We start from the raw sequence: 18,336 nt of genomic DNA, 5'->3' as shown, positions 1-18,336 counted from the left end.
CAAAGTATCCACTGTACGCGTAATTGAATAAGGGACAAGAAAAAGTATAGTTGTGCTTCCTTAACTACATAGTCAATAAATCACCGTGAGACTATCCTGAAGTATCAGCGAAATTAATTAATTAATTAATTCATTCACTCATAGTGTTCTGCCCAAAAGCAGGTCCTTCACTGCAAACCCAGCATTCTCCAGTCTTTCCTATTTTCTGCCTTCCTCTTTATCTCCGCATATGATCCATATATCTTAATGTCGTCTTACTTACTTACAATCAGATTCATTGCCGCCCTCACATAAGCCCGCCATCGGTCCCTATCTCGTGTAAGATTAATCCAGTCTCTATAATCATACCCCACCTCCCTCAAATCCATTTTAATATTATTTTCCCACCTACGTCTCGGCCTCCCCAAAGGTCTTTTTCCCTCCGGCCTCCCAACTAACACACTATATGCATTTCTGGTTTCTCACATATGTGTCACATGCCCTGTCCATCTCAAACGTCCGGATTTAATGTTCCTAATTATGTCAGGTGAAGAATACAATGCGTGCAGTTCTGCGTTGTGTAACTTTCTCCATTCTTCTGTAAGTTCATTGCTCTTGGCCCCAAATATTTTCCTAAGAACTTTATTCTCAAACACTCTTAATCTCTGTTCCTCTCTCAAAGTAAGAGTCCAAGTTTCACAACCATACAGAACAACCGATAATATAACTGTTTTATAAATTCTAACTTTCAGATTTTTTGTCAGCAGACTAGATGACAAAAGCTTCTCAACCGAATAATAACACGCATTTCCCATATTTATTCTGCGTTTAATTTCCTCCTGAGTGTCATTTATATTTGTTACTGTTGCTCCAAGATATCTGAATTTCTCCACCTCTTCGAAGGATAAATCTCCAATTTTTATATTTCCATTTCATACAATATTCTCGTCACGAGACATAATCATATACTTTGTCTTTTCGGGATTTACTTCCAAACCTATCGCTTTACTTGCTTCAGATAAAATGTCCGTGTTTTCCCTAATAGTTTGTGGATTTTCTCCTAACATATTCACGTCATTCGCATAGACAAGAAACTGATGTAACCCGTTCAATTCCAAACTCTCTCTGTTCTTAATGTCGTCTATCATCTGAGATCTTCTTCTGCCTTGAACTGTTCTCCCGTTCACCATTCCTTTCAGTGCATCCTTCAGAAGACAGTTTTCTCAACCAGTGACTCAGCCAATTCTTTTTTCTCTTTGTAAGTGAATATAATAGTCGTTTATTATGAGAGTACTGAAAAGTGCGTCAGCGGCAAACAGTTTAATCCACTGTTTTCAAACCATGCTTTAAAATTAAGAGTATAAATATAGTAATGGAATTACATCAACATGAAAAGTATGCCTATGACATATAGCTGGATTAATAACTGTTATTTAAATATAGCAGAATAGTGGAAGTTCTTATGTTACTTATTGTTCAGCCGCTGTGGTAGCTCAGTTGGAAGAGCGCTGGCTTATGACTACCACGGATCCGAGTTCTAATCTCGCGATGACGGGATTGTATTTATGTTGGACGAACTAAAGATTGTGACAGTGTTTCTCGAGGTTCTCTCGTTTTTTCCTCATCATTCCAGCAACACTCCCAACAATTCCCCTTTCGTTATCATCTGTTTCTAAAATTAGGGCGTCTGCTGTGGTACGTGAGGCCGAATCCATCGTCCGCCACAATTGATGTTCTGCACTGTTTCCCCACAGACTGCTAGATGGAAATAGCGTTTAAGTTCTAGACTACTCATGGATTTGTATAAAAAGGAGCATCACAGCTTCATATTTTGCGTAATGTAAGAAAGTAAAGAGATTTTTAAATAAAAGCTCTTAGTTAATTTTGAACGATATGTTACTTCGTGCCTCATTCAAACATGAACAAAGGCTATGTAAAATAACCCAGGATCCTTATGATCCTGCGCTGTACGATAGCCGGATACAATCTGTCGAACACAGCGTCGTCTTTTGTTTCCAGCGTGACTGTCCGCAAAGGGTGAGGAGAGTGGGGGATGGAGCGAGCAGTTGGGAACAATTAAAGTTACTGCTGCATGGTCTTTGTTTTCTTGTAACGAATCTTACATAGCGGGTCGCCACTTGTTTCTCTCTTTGTACACTTGTAAGAACAATTATACTGCAGGGTGTGTCAAATAAGAGTGCACACGGATATTTCCTAGCTACTAATTTGTCAAGTCTGGTGATGGAAGACAGAATCCCCGATTTGAAAGATCATGGAGAAAAACCAGTCAGAGCTGATCCCCGACTGTACAAGGACTGGGATCTTCTCTCCGTTTCGTACTCTAATGGTATTCTCAGCATTACACATACACCAAGTAAAGGAATTTTGTGATTATTTAGTCAGCTTGATACAAGATTACAAGGTAAGACAACACAAAACAAACACAAGATAAAGTATGTAACATTATGTAACACTGTAACTTACAGGAAGAAGTAAATGTTAACTTTCGTGCTGGAAATCGAAGCAATGTCCACTGACTTTATAGCTAAAGTACTATCTGTGAATTAAAATTAATAACAATAATAATAATAATAATAATAATAATAATAATAATAATAATAATAATAATAATAATAATAATAATAATAATAATAATAATAATAATAATTATCTTTATTAAACATCCACAGGAAATATTTATTGCGTTTAAATAACGGGAAATAAGCTGCAGTTTTTGCTTTGTAAATTTCATAAATATTAAATTAAACAATAGTTTAAACAGAACGTTGTAAATAATTAACTTTTATTACAACACACCCAATTCGCGCTATATCACCTTTTCAATAAACAAGCTCACACTGAAAGACAGAAAAGCAAAAACACGTCGAAATGTTAGAAAGGTGTTTAATTTTGCAGCAGGATAATGTTCGCATGAAAACAAAAGAAATTTGGAACGAGAATTGACTGTTCATGACCTATTGGAGAGAGCTTTGCTTATTTCATAATCATATTTTCTCTGAAACTTGTCTATTTAATTAGTATGTTTAAAGTTTATCAAATAGAACGCGGCAATTCTCTGTTTCTATTAGTCTTACTAATAGCACAGTCTACTATATGCAGTCACGAAGCTTGAGTTTTGAGGGTGCTAGAAACAATAGACTGTGACGGTACTATATTGCATTGCCTGTAATGAGGCGATATTAGCGATCCTAGTGGTGAGCAGCTATCTAATGTTTGCATATTTACTACGTATTAAACTTCGCGACTGTATATACTAGACTGTGCTAATAGTTCCAACAAATTACACTATATTTAATAATGTAAATCGTTTCGTGAACATAGAAACAACCGTGGAAACAGAAGGAAATTCTGTAGCCCCTACTCAACATAGTCAACATTGAAGCAAAATTGAAGTCAACACACTTCTGCCATTTTCGTGGCAAGCTTTCAATTGAGTTCTGTTTTTTTTTTTTTTCTTTTTGCTTATATTGCGAAGGGACACAGTCACAGACGGAGTTATGGGGGGGCATGGGGGCACTGCCCTCCAAAACTTGTCTCAACTCTTTTTTTTCTATTAACGTTAGAAAATATTTAATTTTTTTTTTTTTTTTTTTTTTTTTTTATGTTGCCCTTTTTTGCCTTTTTTAATATTTAAATTTAAATTCAAATATACAGAATAAAGAAATATAATTACAAAAACAAACAAAGATAAATACAAATAAAATAATACAAGCAATATAAAAAGAAGATACAGTAGTATTAACAAAATTTGAGACCGAATGAGCAGCGCTCGTGCTCGGTCGCAGTTCAGATATAATATTAAAATAAAAAATAATAATAATAATATAAATAAATAAGTAAAATAAAATAGGAACTAAAATATAATTACAGCGGCAATGGAATTAAGTATATACTATAATATTAACACTAGAGAAAATCTTTTCTGCTTTTGTTTATCGTTAAGTTTCTGTGCTTTAATTGACGAATTAATGTCTTCAGACCATGTATCTGGACTATAATATTTATTTTAAATTTCTGAATGTATAAGAATTTCTATACCTCATTTGAGGAATGGAAGCATTGTAATGTTTCTTTTGTAACAGCCTGTACTCATGAGTTAGAAGTCTGCAAGTGTTCAGGCCGCCACTTGGAGAAATATGAATAACATACTGCACAACAATGCAGAAAAAAAGAAAAGTGATCCCTGTATAATCTGTAAACTTAAAGAGGAGTTTAAATATAAATAATTAGAGGTTACATTTCATATGATATCTTCAGGAAGGTAAGCTTCGTATAAAAAATTTGTTACAGCATTGTTACGTAGTTGTATTAATGTATGCATCTGTTTCTGTACAAGAGAGAAAGAGATGGAGATTGTTTTAAGTTATGTCCTATTGTAATTTGTAATAGACCTTCAGTTCAAGCCCTATACAACTCGGTCCGAAACATCGCGGATATGGACGTAACTCTGTAAGAAACATGCCCCAGAAAATACCTTTATTATTCCGATATACTGTACCACAGTTAAGCTATAACGGAGGGATGAGGTAAATGTTGTCCCCCATAACACCATTATATGTGGATTCTATGGTTTTGCTTCCCCCCCTCCCCCAAGGAAACTGTTCTTTCTCCGCCTATGGACACAGTGATAGCTGTGTTATTAGCTTCTTCTTCCCTATCGGGTGACCAGATTAACATAGGACAAGGGAAACAATGAACGGGAATCTAACTCAGTTCAAGTACGAATTTACGAATAACATTAATTTTCTTGATGCTCAAAGAAGTGGGTCCGCCATATTTCTCCAGTATAATATATCATGGCGATTGTTCATGTTTTAAGAGACGTGCTCTGCTGAAGTTCAAGATGATTCTCGCTTTTGTTTTGATGGCAATCATATGCGAAAAACTCATAAATATGATACCTATTATTGGAAGAAAAATCCAGGACCTCTCAGCTTTGCGCACTGAGCGCTCTTTCCATCTGAGCTCAGTCGAGACCCTTGGGTTCGATTCCCGGTGCCGGAACGAATTTTTCTCCAATAATAAGTATCTATATGTTGACTACATATACTCTTGATTATTCAAGGACGGCGAGGCCTCATATATACATATATATTTCATATACGAGCTGTTCAGAGCAGAAGTGGTGTAAGTCAAAAATGGGTAATGAGGGTTAAAGTAAACATTCTATAAAATACAGAGCAAAGTAGCAATTAATATTCAATTTATTTAAACTATTAGTAGTCAGTGGATAGCAAGAAGCCATATTAATTGCTACTTTGCCCTGTATTTTACAGAATTTTTACTTTAAACCTCATTACCAATTTTGACTTACACCACTTTTGCTCTGAACGACTCATATATATATATATATATATATATATATATATATATATATATATATATCTCATAAATACGAATGAATTTCCAAATGCTATAAAAAAAATTTAAGACCTTCTTTTGCAAGCTTGAGTCATTCTTGCATTCTTCTGATACAAAACTGGTCTAATCTCTGCGAAAAAAAAATTATAGTTTCAACATGTCATTAGTAGGTATTGTACTATATTTCAACATATTTCAACAAGTCTCCTTTCTTTCTTTCTTTCTTTCTTTCTTTCTTTCTTTCTTTCTTTCTTTCTTTCTTTCTTTCTTTCTGTTGTATTTTTTATTTCAGGCAATTGAAAGAAAAACGAATTCATAATTCATCTGTGAATGTTATATATATGCGTTTCTTCCGGAAAATACTGGAAAAGTTGTTGTTTAAATTGAGGGGCCCAGTCGAAAAGGGGCCCATGTCACATTGCTGTTGATTTTTAGTTTCTTCGATAATCCGACAGATTTTGCCATCTAGAACCTCTTTTATGAACTTTCAGTCTTGTGGCATGTGTGTACCGGGCATGGTAAGCACATGAAGAGAAAGAATCTCGGTGGAATGAATGCTTCTACAAAATTTAGTTTTTGTGGCATGGGCCCCTTTTCCACTGTGTCCCTCAATTGTGTAAACTTAATTGCATGTCCCCAAAAACAAACTCAGTATTTGTCGTATCATACGTAACTAAATTTTCCACGAATTCTTGGATACACTGGAATGGGTGAGATTCCTTTTTGTCAAGAGACGTCGACCAAAAATCAAGTGTCCCTTATAAATCCATCGACTTTCTCTGTCTGTTAGTATAGTAGTATCAATGTTAGCCTTTCAAACTATTATTCAAAATGTTTAGTGTTCGAAAAATATATCAACAAAGAAGACCAGTCTAAGAAGTTAAGAAAATTGAAAAATAGGTTTTTATATTCAGATTTCTCATCTTGCAGATACCGGTACATTAGACGATGGTTGGTATCCACTGATTCTGAGTGAAATTATCGCTGTTTTCGATTTTACAGGAATGTGTATGTTTCGAATGAGATTAAGTACCGTTACGATCGCAAACAAATGTCTCGCCCACAAGTGGGTCGCACCTTCAGAAAGTTTGGGAACCACTGGCTTAGATTATAGACGTGGTGACTCAAGTTTCACAACAGCTGGCGAGATAATTGAATTACACACAGTCAGACGTATGCCATTCAGCTCACGGAAAGAGTTTCGGGAGACGCAATTGCAGACTCCGACGGAATAAGCACGCCCAAGACTCGTGAGTCATTCCATGTCAATTCATCCAGACCATGTCACACACTGTTTCTAATTTTGCTGAGACTTTGCATATGTGTTACATACCTTAATTCAGTGCTGCGCCGTTATGTTATGATTTTTAGAACAAGTCTGTGAAGAAGGTCATGATTCAAGCCTGTTACATGTCCAAAGCTCCTAGTTGCTAGTCAGCTAGTTGTTAGTCCATACTACACACTAATGACTAGCAACTTTACACTAGAGAGCTTTGGATATGTCTTGTATGCTTGAATCTCAGCCTTCTTCATAGACTATTTTTCTAAAAATTGTAACATCACGGTGCATCACTGAATTAAGAAGGCAGTGTCCTAATGCAGTTTCATTACGAGTTATGTGGAAAGGATAAGGGCCTAATATAGAATAATGTTTAAAACATTGTAAAGGGGATATTAACAATGTCAGTGTTCATAGTTAACGTGTTATTCTACATTATATTTATATTATTTCACTTCCAAAGCATCTTCAGATTTCATAACCCCAATTGCTGATAAGGTATCCACGTTTGTTTAGTGAACAAGTCATCAAGCAATCATTTTCGTTTACTAGCTACTACGGACTTGATCGCTATGCACTGTGCAGCTTTTGATAATGATTTCTGACGTCACATCCGGCTTTTCAGACATCTATCTAGTTCACTTCAGCTGAAAATATAACTTTGAGACACAGCCTTAGATCGGGCCGACATCTATCTAGTTCACTTCAGCTGAAAATATAACTTTGAGACACAGCCTTAGATCGGGCCACACTTTGTAGAAATTCTTACACTCCCTTATTAAGGAGAAATATACACTGGCGAGACTTAATAATAACAGTAAACAATGAAAGAGAGAAAGAAATGATCACGAACAAATTTACCGAACGTACAAACGTTATTTTGATACTCTGTGTTAATATATACAGGATTAGTCATGGGGATTTACCGTCCTTTACGGAGCTTATTTCTGAAGACATTTTGAGCAAAAAAGTCATATAATCATAGTTCCTATTCTCAATATTTTCAGAGTTACACTAAATAAATAAAATAAAAAATAAATTAAAATAATTTAAAGTTGTTTGTAAAATACGTTTTTTCTTTAGTTTGAAGATAAAAGAATAATACAAATTAGAGAATGAACCATTCAGAGGTATCATTTCTTTAATTGGCAAGTATTATGAAGCTAAAAATGTGCTATGAACTCCTTAGTTGCTCCGTACAGACATCTTTTTCTATTTTTAACTAGAAAATTACATTATTCTTACGCACTTACCACAACAATTATTACACCGACTTAATTATTTGCAGTTCAATTTTGCATCCTAATTTACAGTCTTGGAGAGTTCTGTTTACAACACATTTTAAAAAATGTCGCCGTACGCTTGAGTACACTTGGCCGCACGCTTGTGAACGGCACTCGTCGCTCTACGTAACTGCATACGACTATCTTTGATTTCCGTACCGCTCGCGCTGGCTGCTGACTGCACGCTGACCAAGATCACGCGTTCACAGCAATGTGTTTCAATAACGAAACGTAACTCTGTAAATATTGATAATAGGACCCATATTTATATGACTTTTTTTGCTCAGAATGTCTTCGGAAATAAGTTCCGTAAAGGACGGTAAATCCTCGTGTATCACCCTGTATATAGGTCATCAATACGTCAAATATAGCGTTAAGGAATTACTACAATGGAGTGCGAAAACACTCTAAAATCTCACATGGTGTTGTTTTTTTATATTTTTTCATTGCAACTTAATTCCAGGTACATTAAATCCTGTGAATTAATAGTAGGGTCTGTACTCGTAAATAGTGTTTTGTGAAAGTATTATTGTGAATAGTATAATATACTATTATAAAATGAAGTAAAACTGGAGAAAACGACAGTTCTGCTGCTCAACCCTCTGCATTCAGTGACCCAATTTAAAAAAAAGCTACAGGCCTCCAACTCATAACTGAGAGGGCAGTATATTAGACACGGCGATATAAAACAGAACACATTTTTAACTTCATTGGCAAACTTGATTACTGTACTTCATATAATCAGCGGCGGTTCCTCTATATGAGCACAGGAGCACGTGAACACCTTAAAAACCAACAATAATCATACGTATTACTGTATTAATATTATTATATCTATTACTTTCCAATGTGCAATGACTTTCCTGCATTTTTCGTCTCGAGAGAATGTCCCGTTCGTGTGTCGTGTGTCTTTAAATCTCAATTGGACAGGTTGACAGCAGCGCGCACAATTTTTCTCTAGTAGGGTGAAATAGCCTGAGGCGAGAATATTTTCTGGTTTGTTACAATGGTTACAATAGCTCTGCTAGCACAAATCTTAACGTGCTAGTGACAGAGAAAGAGAGATGCTCCATCTCTCTTGGGTCTGGCATCCTATTCCTTTCTCCCTCTTTCCTCGTTTTCTCTCTTTACTCTTTCTTTTCAAAATACCATTATGCGCGGTGACTGACTCTGTTGTCTTTTGTTCAGCAAAGTAAGGAAAATACAAGCTGCACTGGTGCGTATTGAGAGTTAAAACAGTAATATTTCAAGTTTGGAAACGGACGTGTATGAAATTGTGTGTTAAATTAAAAGAGAATTAAAACATTCCTCCGTAACACCATGACAGAAGACCGATTAAGTACATTGGCTATGTTGGCAGTGGGGGGGGGGGGAAATCTTGTTAACAAGATTAGAGACTTCAATAATAAAGTTATTGATAAGTTTGCATCTCTCAAAACTAGGCGCATGGAGTTTCTCTACAAATAAATCTGGATCTTCAACACCATCTACAACAGCAGTGAAGATGAGTCCTATGAATTAATTTTACTCTACTCTTGCTTAATGGTTTTAATTTTGGTTTCATATGCGTAGATTTGGTGCATGAATATTAGAACTCGTTTATCTCTGACGTGTGATTCAGCTATACGAGAATATATCAGTGTGTTCATTACTCATATTTTTTGTAAACACCCATTCAAGAAAGGCACGAGCCGCCACTGCATATAATAGAAGAGTGTGATCCCAAAACGCGCTCAGTCAATTTGGCCATTGTTATGATTTATACATGCTGTACATATGTTTATGTTTGAGCTCTCTATGGTTATATTTTAAGTATGTTTTCTTCCAAAACAGCGGCAAACTTTGTGTAAAAGGTTGTGTTATTGTTCATGTCACTTAAAAAATTTGCTCAGTTCATAGAATGGTGGATACAAAAAATTACCCAGTCCTTTCAAAAAATGGACTGAACGCGTTTTGGGATGACACTCTTCAATTTAATAATTGTAACATTTAGGACAAGTTTCTATCTGTGAATAATTTCATGAAGCTTTTTACCCGACAGGACGATGTCTGTGAAATATATTGGGGTGGGAGCGATGACGCTTTTGAGAGATAACGCAAGTTTTGTGGCGCTGGTTACGCCTATAAATACACCGTTACCAAGTCCTTTGTGCACACCGCATTGTTCAGAGGGGAAAGTTCGCCTCACGTAACAACGTATTTTGGCAATGTGTCGAGGAGCGCACGCAGTGGAATGTAAACCGTGGCTATGGCCGATGCAGAGTGAGAAGGATGGGAGGAGAAGAATTGCAGGACTGCAGGATTACAGAGAGACAGACGTCTTTACTTACAGAAAATAATGATCAGTACAGAATTGGCGTTAATAAATTTTGCACGTACGGTCAAAAGATCCGTGCACTGGATTTAAGGGCAAATTCTGACAGTGCAATGCATTTGTTTGTATAAATTGTTGAATAAATCCACAACTAATCAACTAATATAAATCTTAATAGATGTTTTATAGTGATATAAATGTTAACCTATTTTCGGTAATTAATGTTGTAATATCAATATTTAAAGAAGTGTATGAACTCCTCCTCTTCCTAATATGTTGATTTATGTTTTTGATTCTACTTGGTTAATCGAATTTTTAAGTAAATAAAAGTGTACTAAAATTCTAGATAATATATGTAACAGATTGATCATCCCTATATTAAAATCGGAAGCACTTTGAAGAGAACAACCGCCAGGATCGCCAACCGTCCGCCGTAAACGAACACGAGATGGCAGTACAATCGCTAAAGCAATTTAAATGGGAGTTAGCTATGACGTGACTCCTTATGTAACACCTTGATGGCAGCATAGTAAACCTGACAAAAGTTGTTACCGTCAAAGCCTATAAGGCCGAGTAATCTAGGTATATATGATCTAGGCTAAAATTTATAGAAATTGAAATTTTTAACATTGAAATATTACATATCATAGACCAATATAAAGAACATTTATATTGGTTTAAAAACGAATAGGTATCTTCAAGTAGGTATAAAAAATGTTGAAAGTTGACTGTCGTCTTTGGCAGTTTTGTGAAGATGTTAGTTACCAACGTAACAATTACAGCTGACACAATACATGTCACAGTATAAAGAAGATACAGTAGAGACAACTCTTGTCGGCACCTTTGATGTTGTTGGTACTAAAATCAAGCTCAGGGAGGTCTAGTTCTCAATGAAACCAACCATGTCGCTAGTATCGGCAGAGCTAACAGCTGATTTTAGCGATCAGCTGTTCAGACATGCTAAACTTTCAGATGAAACTTTGTTTTAACTTTTGTAATTATTCCTTTGTTCTGTAGTGATATTTGTGTCTTATTATGTAGGTCTAATGAAAATTCACTTTTTCTTTTCAAAATACATATAAAATTGGAGTGTTTATGATTGAAGTAAAGCATACTATTAGCGAAGTGCTTACCGTTTTATTCTGTTTCTTCATATCCATTGCATTTCATCTTCGATCACAATATGTTGTAAAATACATACGTCAGGGAAACATTTAATAAATAAACAAGAATTCGAGGTAACCTGTTATAATTAAAAATGTGTGTTCACTATATATCCGATGTAGGCTATTAATTGTAGGCCTAACTACCTAGGTGTACAAAGAGGGCCTAATAATTATCTACTGCAACTTTTATCACAAATAACTACGTACCTGTACGTAATCCTTAAATCATTATGGATTGCTGCACTTGGTGGATAATACTTAACTGGCAACAGTAAAATCCCGGTAACTTCTTTCACTATTCCTTTACTGTATTAGGCTACATTTGAATTACAATATTCTTACCTTCTTCCATTTTCGTAAAAAATATATTGCAGTAACAACACATTTGAATTAACAAATTCTTACCGTCTTCCATTCTCGTCAAGGATTTTTTTTAGTCAGTAATACAAATTCTTAACTCCATTGCTAGACACAAAAGCCTACACCAAACCCTAATTACGTCTTATAATTTTGTAATAGTCGAATTCAGAAAATAATTTCCTTGCAAAGTTGGCTTATTACTATGGGCAAAAATCATTACGTATGTAAATTTTGACATTTTTGTAACTCCTTCATATCTATACTAATTACTTATTCTATAGCCTACAAGCCTCGACTCAGGAAATAATGCATTCACGGAGTTCAAACTACGGCATGTTACTACACGGGCAAGGGTCATTGCTCATATGAATTTTTGTACCTTTTCAATCGCTCTTTCACAGCTAGATCCAAGAGCTAGCTGTACACCAATGTAATCGGGTAATTATTATGTAGCCGAGGTCATGTTTTCTTTCACTTATTTAGAGACATTCTATCCAACCGATACAGTTAGGAATTTTAATGTGTATGTTAATTCCAATTTGGAAACCAAAATCAATATCAATGTACAAAATATTACTGTCAATAATAGGAATAATCATGTAGGCCTAAGTATAACGTTACTGGTATGAAATAATATCCATCACTAATATAATGTTATTAGCTAGTCAACAAAAGTTTATTATATCCATTGTTGACGTAACTTCATCGAAACGAATTTCATGAACTATGTAGCTAATGATTCAATATTACGTTACCAACATAAGCATCTACCAGTGACTTTAAAATTAGCTTCAATTAGTGAATATTTTCATGATGATTACATACAGAAGTAATTATTATTATGATTATGTTGCCATTCATTTGCCGCATGTCTTTCAAATTGTTAAAAGATGTGTAATAAATCTTTTCAGTTAATATTAAATTATGCCAGCCTGTCGTAGATGGAGAACCATCTGCTGGAGGTTCCAGACAATACACCCGGTTTCGTGACATGCGCACTCAAAATTTGTTCCCATGAAATGGGCTGGTTGACCTTACTGTATCTTCTTTATACTGTGTACATGTTGGATAAATAAGATCAATCAAGAAAGCCAATAGTAGGAGAGATCTTATAAGAAATGAATATGTACAGAAGGAACTTGAGAAAGGGGGACGAGTGAGCTAAAAAGTATACTAATGCAAGAGCTCTTGGGACACATCTTAGCATTTATGTGAGTTCCTAGTCTAAAGGCCACTTGTCTCACTTCGATCACTTTGTCCAACTTGAGGGACTTGAGATTTGGGTTGGGCATGATACGCTACTCTCGTTCTGACGATTGAGTACATCAGTCTCTGGTAACATCCTCCTTAATACTGGAGCTACGCGCAGAGTCCAGTCCCGTCAGTCTCTTCGGAGGGGGGAAAGGTTATCGAAATCTGTCTGTGTGAGGTTGAGAATGTGCTTGATCGTTACCTCTTCCGGATAATTGAATACATCCGTTGCCGATAACATCATCCTGTATACTGGATGTTGGGCGAGTCACGTACCGAGTCCGGTTCTATTTCCGTGTTATACAGAGTATCCTGCAGCGAGATGTCCATAGCTTACTTACGTGTTCCTGGGATTATTTTGAATTGAAAAGTTCTAGTCAACATGAGTCCGAATTGTAACGGTATCTACGGAAAACACAATTATTCAAAATTTTACTTGTGATTTACTTACAACAGTATGCAACCTCGTCGTAAGGGTGTAGTTCAGTTAATTCTGAACAGAATGCGCTCAGATACATTTACATAATTGACTTTCCGGACACCTTGACAACTTAACATTATCTGCATTTCCTGCAGGCAGAGTTATCTTTGCTGTCGAAGGACGTTTCTCTTCCTATTACACAAGGCATGCGGCTGCAGCAAGATAGTGCACCTCCACACTTCGGCAGGTGTATGACTGCATTTTAAATCAACAATTTCCACATCGTTGGATTGGCCGAGAAGGTCCAATGACTTGGCCACCAAGATCACCGATTAGTCTCCATTAGATTACTTCCTTTGGGAACACATGGCATCAGTTGTGTATGCTGCTCGGTCAAATACAATTGTCAAACTTCTCGGGGAAAATAATGGAGTGCGGTGAAGGCTTGATAAATGATGCCAGTGTTGTGATGAGAGCGATAAACTCTCTTACAGGCAGAGCTCAAAGATGCCTCGACAACCATGATGGTCATTTCGAACTTCAAATGTGACAATTCAAAATGTGTATTCCTTAAAACAAAATTGTAAGTCAATCACAAGTAGTAGAATTATTAATTTAAAATTGTGTTTTCTGTAGATACCGTTGCAATCCGGACCAATGTTGATAAGAACTTTATCACTTAAAATAATTTCAAGAACACGTAGGTAAGCTGTGGACATCCCGCTGCGGGACATTCTGTATAGGATCGGGCGGCCGTAGCTGCACACGTAGGCCACCAGCGAGCCAAGTACAGCCCCAGCGGGTCAAATTGGTAGGTACAAGAAAGGAACAGGGAAAGGAGAAACATCTCATTACGATCAGACCATCGACAGCGGACATCGTATTCTTGGGATTACACCAAGGAGGATTATACGAATCTAGGACGACTCTTTTTTTTTAAGTTCATGGCTCCCAACTTGTCGATACTTGTTCTTAAAGTTTTTAAAATAAACAATATGTGAATTTAAATTCTAAGCTTAATTTATATTATATATTAATATTAATGTTAATTTATATTCACATACAGCAAGCAAGTGCTTTCAATGTAAAAACTTCACAATGTTCTACTGCATGTAATTAATTGTGAGTATAATATTTTCTTCAATATTTCTGTACCAATGGTCCCAATAAATAATAATGCTTGACGAACAATGAAAGAGTAGGTCTATTACTTTAAAATAATTAGTACCTACTACTACGTAAAATGAAATACTGTGTTCGTTTTTTGTTGTTTCGAAATTACTGCAATATTTTTTTTCTTCAAATACTATATAAAAATCATGTTAATAAATTATACTTTACAAACTACTACTTTTTGAAGTATAACTGTTATTCAGTTATACTTCAATGTTTCTTGTATTACAATTATCAAATATAGACCTGATAACTGTTTTTTTCCTTCTGCTAAGTGTGTTTATAATGTTCAAATGCCTATTTAATCCAATACTAGAAGTGCAGAATAGATTATTGTACAGCCCTCCAGTTAAGAACTAGTGAGAGCAACGCTTGAATGATGCAGTCTGCACAGACCGACGATCTGCGCATATAAATGCACATTTAGTGTCTCATTTCTGGCATGTCTGCTATAATCCATCACGATCTGCAACATAAACGTAATTGATTATTTTCTATTTTCGTAATTCTCTCAACGCACACCGGGACACCGATTGAGTAGCTGGTTTAGACGGAAAAGTATGTATATAAAGAAAATTCCCACATGCTTGACGACCTAAAACAGGCAATTACGCGGATGTTAAACATAATTATTTTTTCATTGCTGAGAAGCAAGTCGCGAAACATTTGAAAGCGTGTAAACTTGCACTTGGAAAAGAACAGGGACAATTTTCAGAACATGCGTCCGAACTAGAATGTAGGCCTATAATGTAGTCCTTATATAGCTGTAATATATTTCTACAACAAATCCTCAAACTTCCTCAAACTTTTAAGATAAGAACTTGAAAAGGATACCACTTACACACACAGTAAAACGGCGCATGGCCGGACACGTACAGAAAATTGTTTTTAACAGTAATATAGAGGTGTCCGTTTTGTAGAGATTTTGGTTCTTAAATTTAATTAACGTAAATGGGCAGTGAAATACTAAAAAATAATTTAAACATCGTAAACGGAAATGTATTCAACTTGAAATGTTAAAATGCATAAACAAATCAGATCTTGACTCCTCCAAAATGGAATGATTTCACGCTATATAATTATTCCGAAAACGTACACTGGCACAGACAGTACTTACTTAGCTGTCACATTAAAAATTAATTGCGCAAAATAATGACGTATGTATTGTTTGTCTAGTCAACCGTCTGAAGATAGTGACACCATGAGACAACTAATCCAGGAGATAATGGGGTACAGTGGCCAGTTCCTTTTCCAGTTCCCAGTTCGCCGATTAGCTACATGTTACACTAATGAGACTTCAGATGTATGCAAACAATTGTTTTTCCTCTGACACATATCGTCAAGTGAGATGTACTGCCTGATAGATGTACTGTACATATCAGCCAGAGCCTCAGTCAGAGGATGTCATATGTGTATATAATATAATAAATGTACCCGAGGCATGCTGAAGACAGGGCTGTACTATAGAGCTCCCCTGCTTTCTGAACCTCAGTACTACTAAAAGGAAATAATAAATGGGCCGACTTTCTCCATCTCGGAAAAGAAAGTGTAGTAAATTTTGTAGAAGAAAAGTATTAGTTAAGAATATAAAGAAGGGAAATTTCAATGAATTTTCTTCTGGTTGGCCTGGGTAGCGTAGTCGGTATAGCGCTGGCCTTCTTTGCTCGAGGTTGCGGGTTCGATCCCGGCCCAGGTCGATAGCATTTAAATATCCTTAAATGTGGACAGGCTCATGTCAGTGGATTTACTGGTATGTAAAAGAACTCCTGCGGGACAAAATTCCGGCACACCGGCTACGCTGATAAACCTCGGCAGTTGCGAGCATCGTTAAATAAACCATAATTTTTTTAATTTCAAATTTTTCTTCTGAGTGATTGAAACACTGGCTGCTACATCCCCTTCGTTTCGTTGCAGATGTGGGAGAATTGTCGACGCGCCTGAGTCTACTGTTACCAGCAATACATCCCGATGGGGCCGGAGGCACCGTCCAGACCGATAACTCTAACCAGTGTGTGTACTTGGAGCAGCTTCTTGGTAAGTTACCCTTCACCCTCGCTTTATGAGAAAATGTCAATATAATAAATTATGTATTTAACTTTTTTTAATTGAACTACTTACACAATTAATTTATAAATAATATTTTATAACGCATTTTGCGAAACTGTACCCAGAAAACTTCTAGTAATGGGCGAACCATAGTCTGAGAAATAATTTATAGAATTTTCAGATTTACAAGGTAGAGAACAATATGCTGAACAATTATGAACATATTGAAATGAATAAATCAGAGATCGTCCAGAAAATTTTGATTTCATAATTTTGGGTTTGAAGTTTTAACGGAAGTACATGTTTTCAGCACCTTTTACATCCTTACTTACTTACAAATGGCTTTTAAGGAACCCGAAGGTTCATTGCCGCCCTCACATAAGCCCGCCAGCGGTCCCTATCCTGAGCAAGATTAATCCAGTCTCTATCATCATACCCCACCTCCCTCAAATCCATTTTAATATTATCCTCCCATCTACGTCTCGGCCTCCCTAAAGGTCTTTTTCCCTCCGGTCTCCCAACTAACACTCTATATGCATTTCTGGATTCGCCCATACGTGCTACATGCCCTGCCCATCTCAAACGTCTGGATTTAATGTTCCTAATTATGTCAGGTGAAGAATACAATGCGTGCAGTTCTGTGTTGTGTAACTTTCTCCATTCTCCTGTAACTTCATCCCGCTTAGCCCCAAATATTTTCCTAAGCACCTTATTCTCAAACACCCTGAACCTATGTTCCTCTCTCAGAGTGAGAGTCCAAGTTTCACAACCATACAGAAGAACCGGTAATATAACTGTTTTATAAATTCTAACTTTCAGATTTTTGGACAGCAGACTGGATGATAAGAGCTTCTCAACCGAATAATAACACGCATTTCCCATATTAATTCTGCGTTTAATTTCCTCCCGAGTGTCATTTATATTTGTTACTGTTGCTCCAAGATATTTGAATTTTTCCACCTCTTCGAAGGATAAATCTCCAATTTTTATATTTCCATTTCGTACAATATTCTGGTCACGAGACATAATCATATACTTTGTCTTTTCGGGATTTACTTCCAAACCGATCGCTCTACTTGCTTCAAATAAAATTTCCGTGTTTTCCCTAATCGTTTGTGTATTTTCTCCTAATATATTCACGTCATCCGCATAGACAAGAAGCTGATGTAACCCGTTCAATTCCAAACCCTGCCTGTTATCCTGAACTTTCCTAATGGCATATTCTAGCGCGAAGTTAAAAAGTAAAGGTGATAGTGCATCTCCCTGCTTTAGCCCGCAGTGAATTGGAAAAGCATCAGATAGAAACTGACCTATACGGACTCTGCTGTATGTTTCACTGAGACACGTTTTAATTAATCGAACTAGTTTCTTGGGAATACCAAATTCAATAAGAATATCATATAATACTTCCCTCTTAACCGAGTCATATGCCTTTTTGAAATCTATGAATAACTGATGTACTGTACCCTTATACTCCCATTTTTTCTCCATTATCTGTCGAATACAAAAAATCTGATCAATAGTCGATCTATTACGCCGAAAACCGCACTGATGATCCCCAATAATTTCATCTACGTACGGAGTTAATCTTCTCAAAAGAATATTGGACAAAATTTTGTACGACGTCAACAAAAGTGATATTCCTCGAAAGTTACCACAGTTGGTTTTGTCCCCCTTTTTAA

General features: G+C 36.1%; 1 protein-coding gene across 1 annotated transcript in view; it reads left to right on the top strand.

The window, feature by feature from the left end:
* Nucleotides 1–18,336, top strand: part of wgn (Tumor necrosis factor receptor superfamily member wengen) — a 123,519-nt gene that overhangs the window by 85,836 nt on the left and 19,347 nt on the right. Inside the window, exon 3 of the mRNA XM_069828685.1 lies at nucleotides 16,523–16,642. Within this exon, the coding sequence (XP_069684786.1) occupies nucleotides 16,523–16,642 (120 nt within the window). The remainder of the gene's footprint in view (nucleotides 1–16,522; nucleotides 16,643–18,336) is intronic.

This window comes from Periplaneta americana, chromosome 6, assembly GCF_040183065.1.
Source record: "Periplaneta americana isolate PAMFEO1 chromosome 6, P.americana_PAMFEO1_priV1, whole genome shotgun sequence".
In the NCBI taxonomy this organism is placed as follows: Eukaryota; Metazoa; Arthropoda; class Insecta; order Blattodea; family Blattidae; genus Periplaneta; species Periplaneta americana.
Note: the sequence above shows the minus strand (reverse complement) of the source record. Positions and strands in the feature narration are given on the sequence as shown.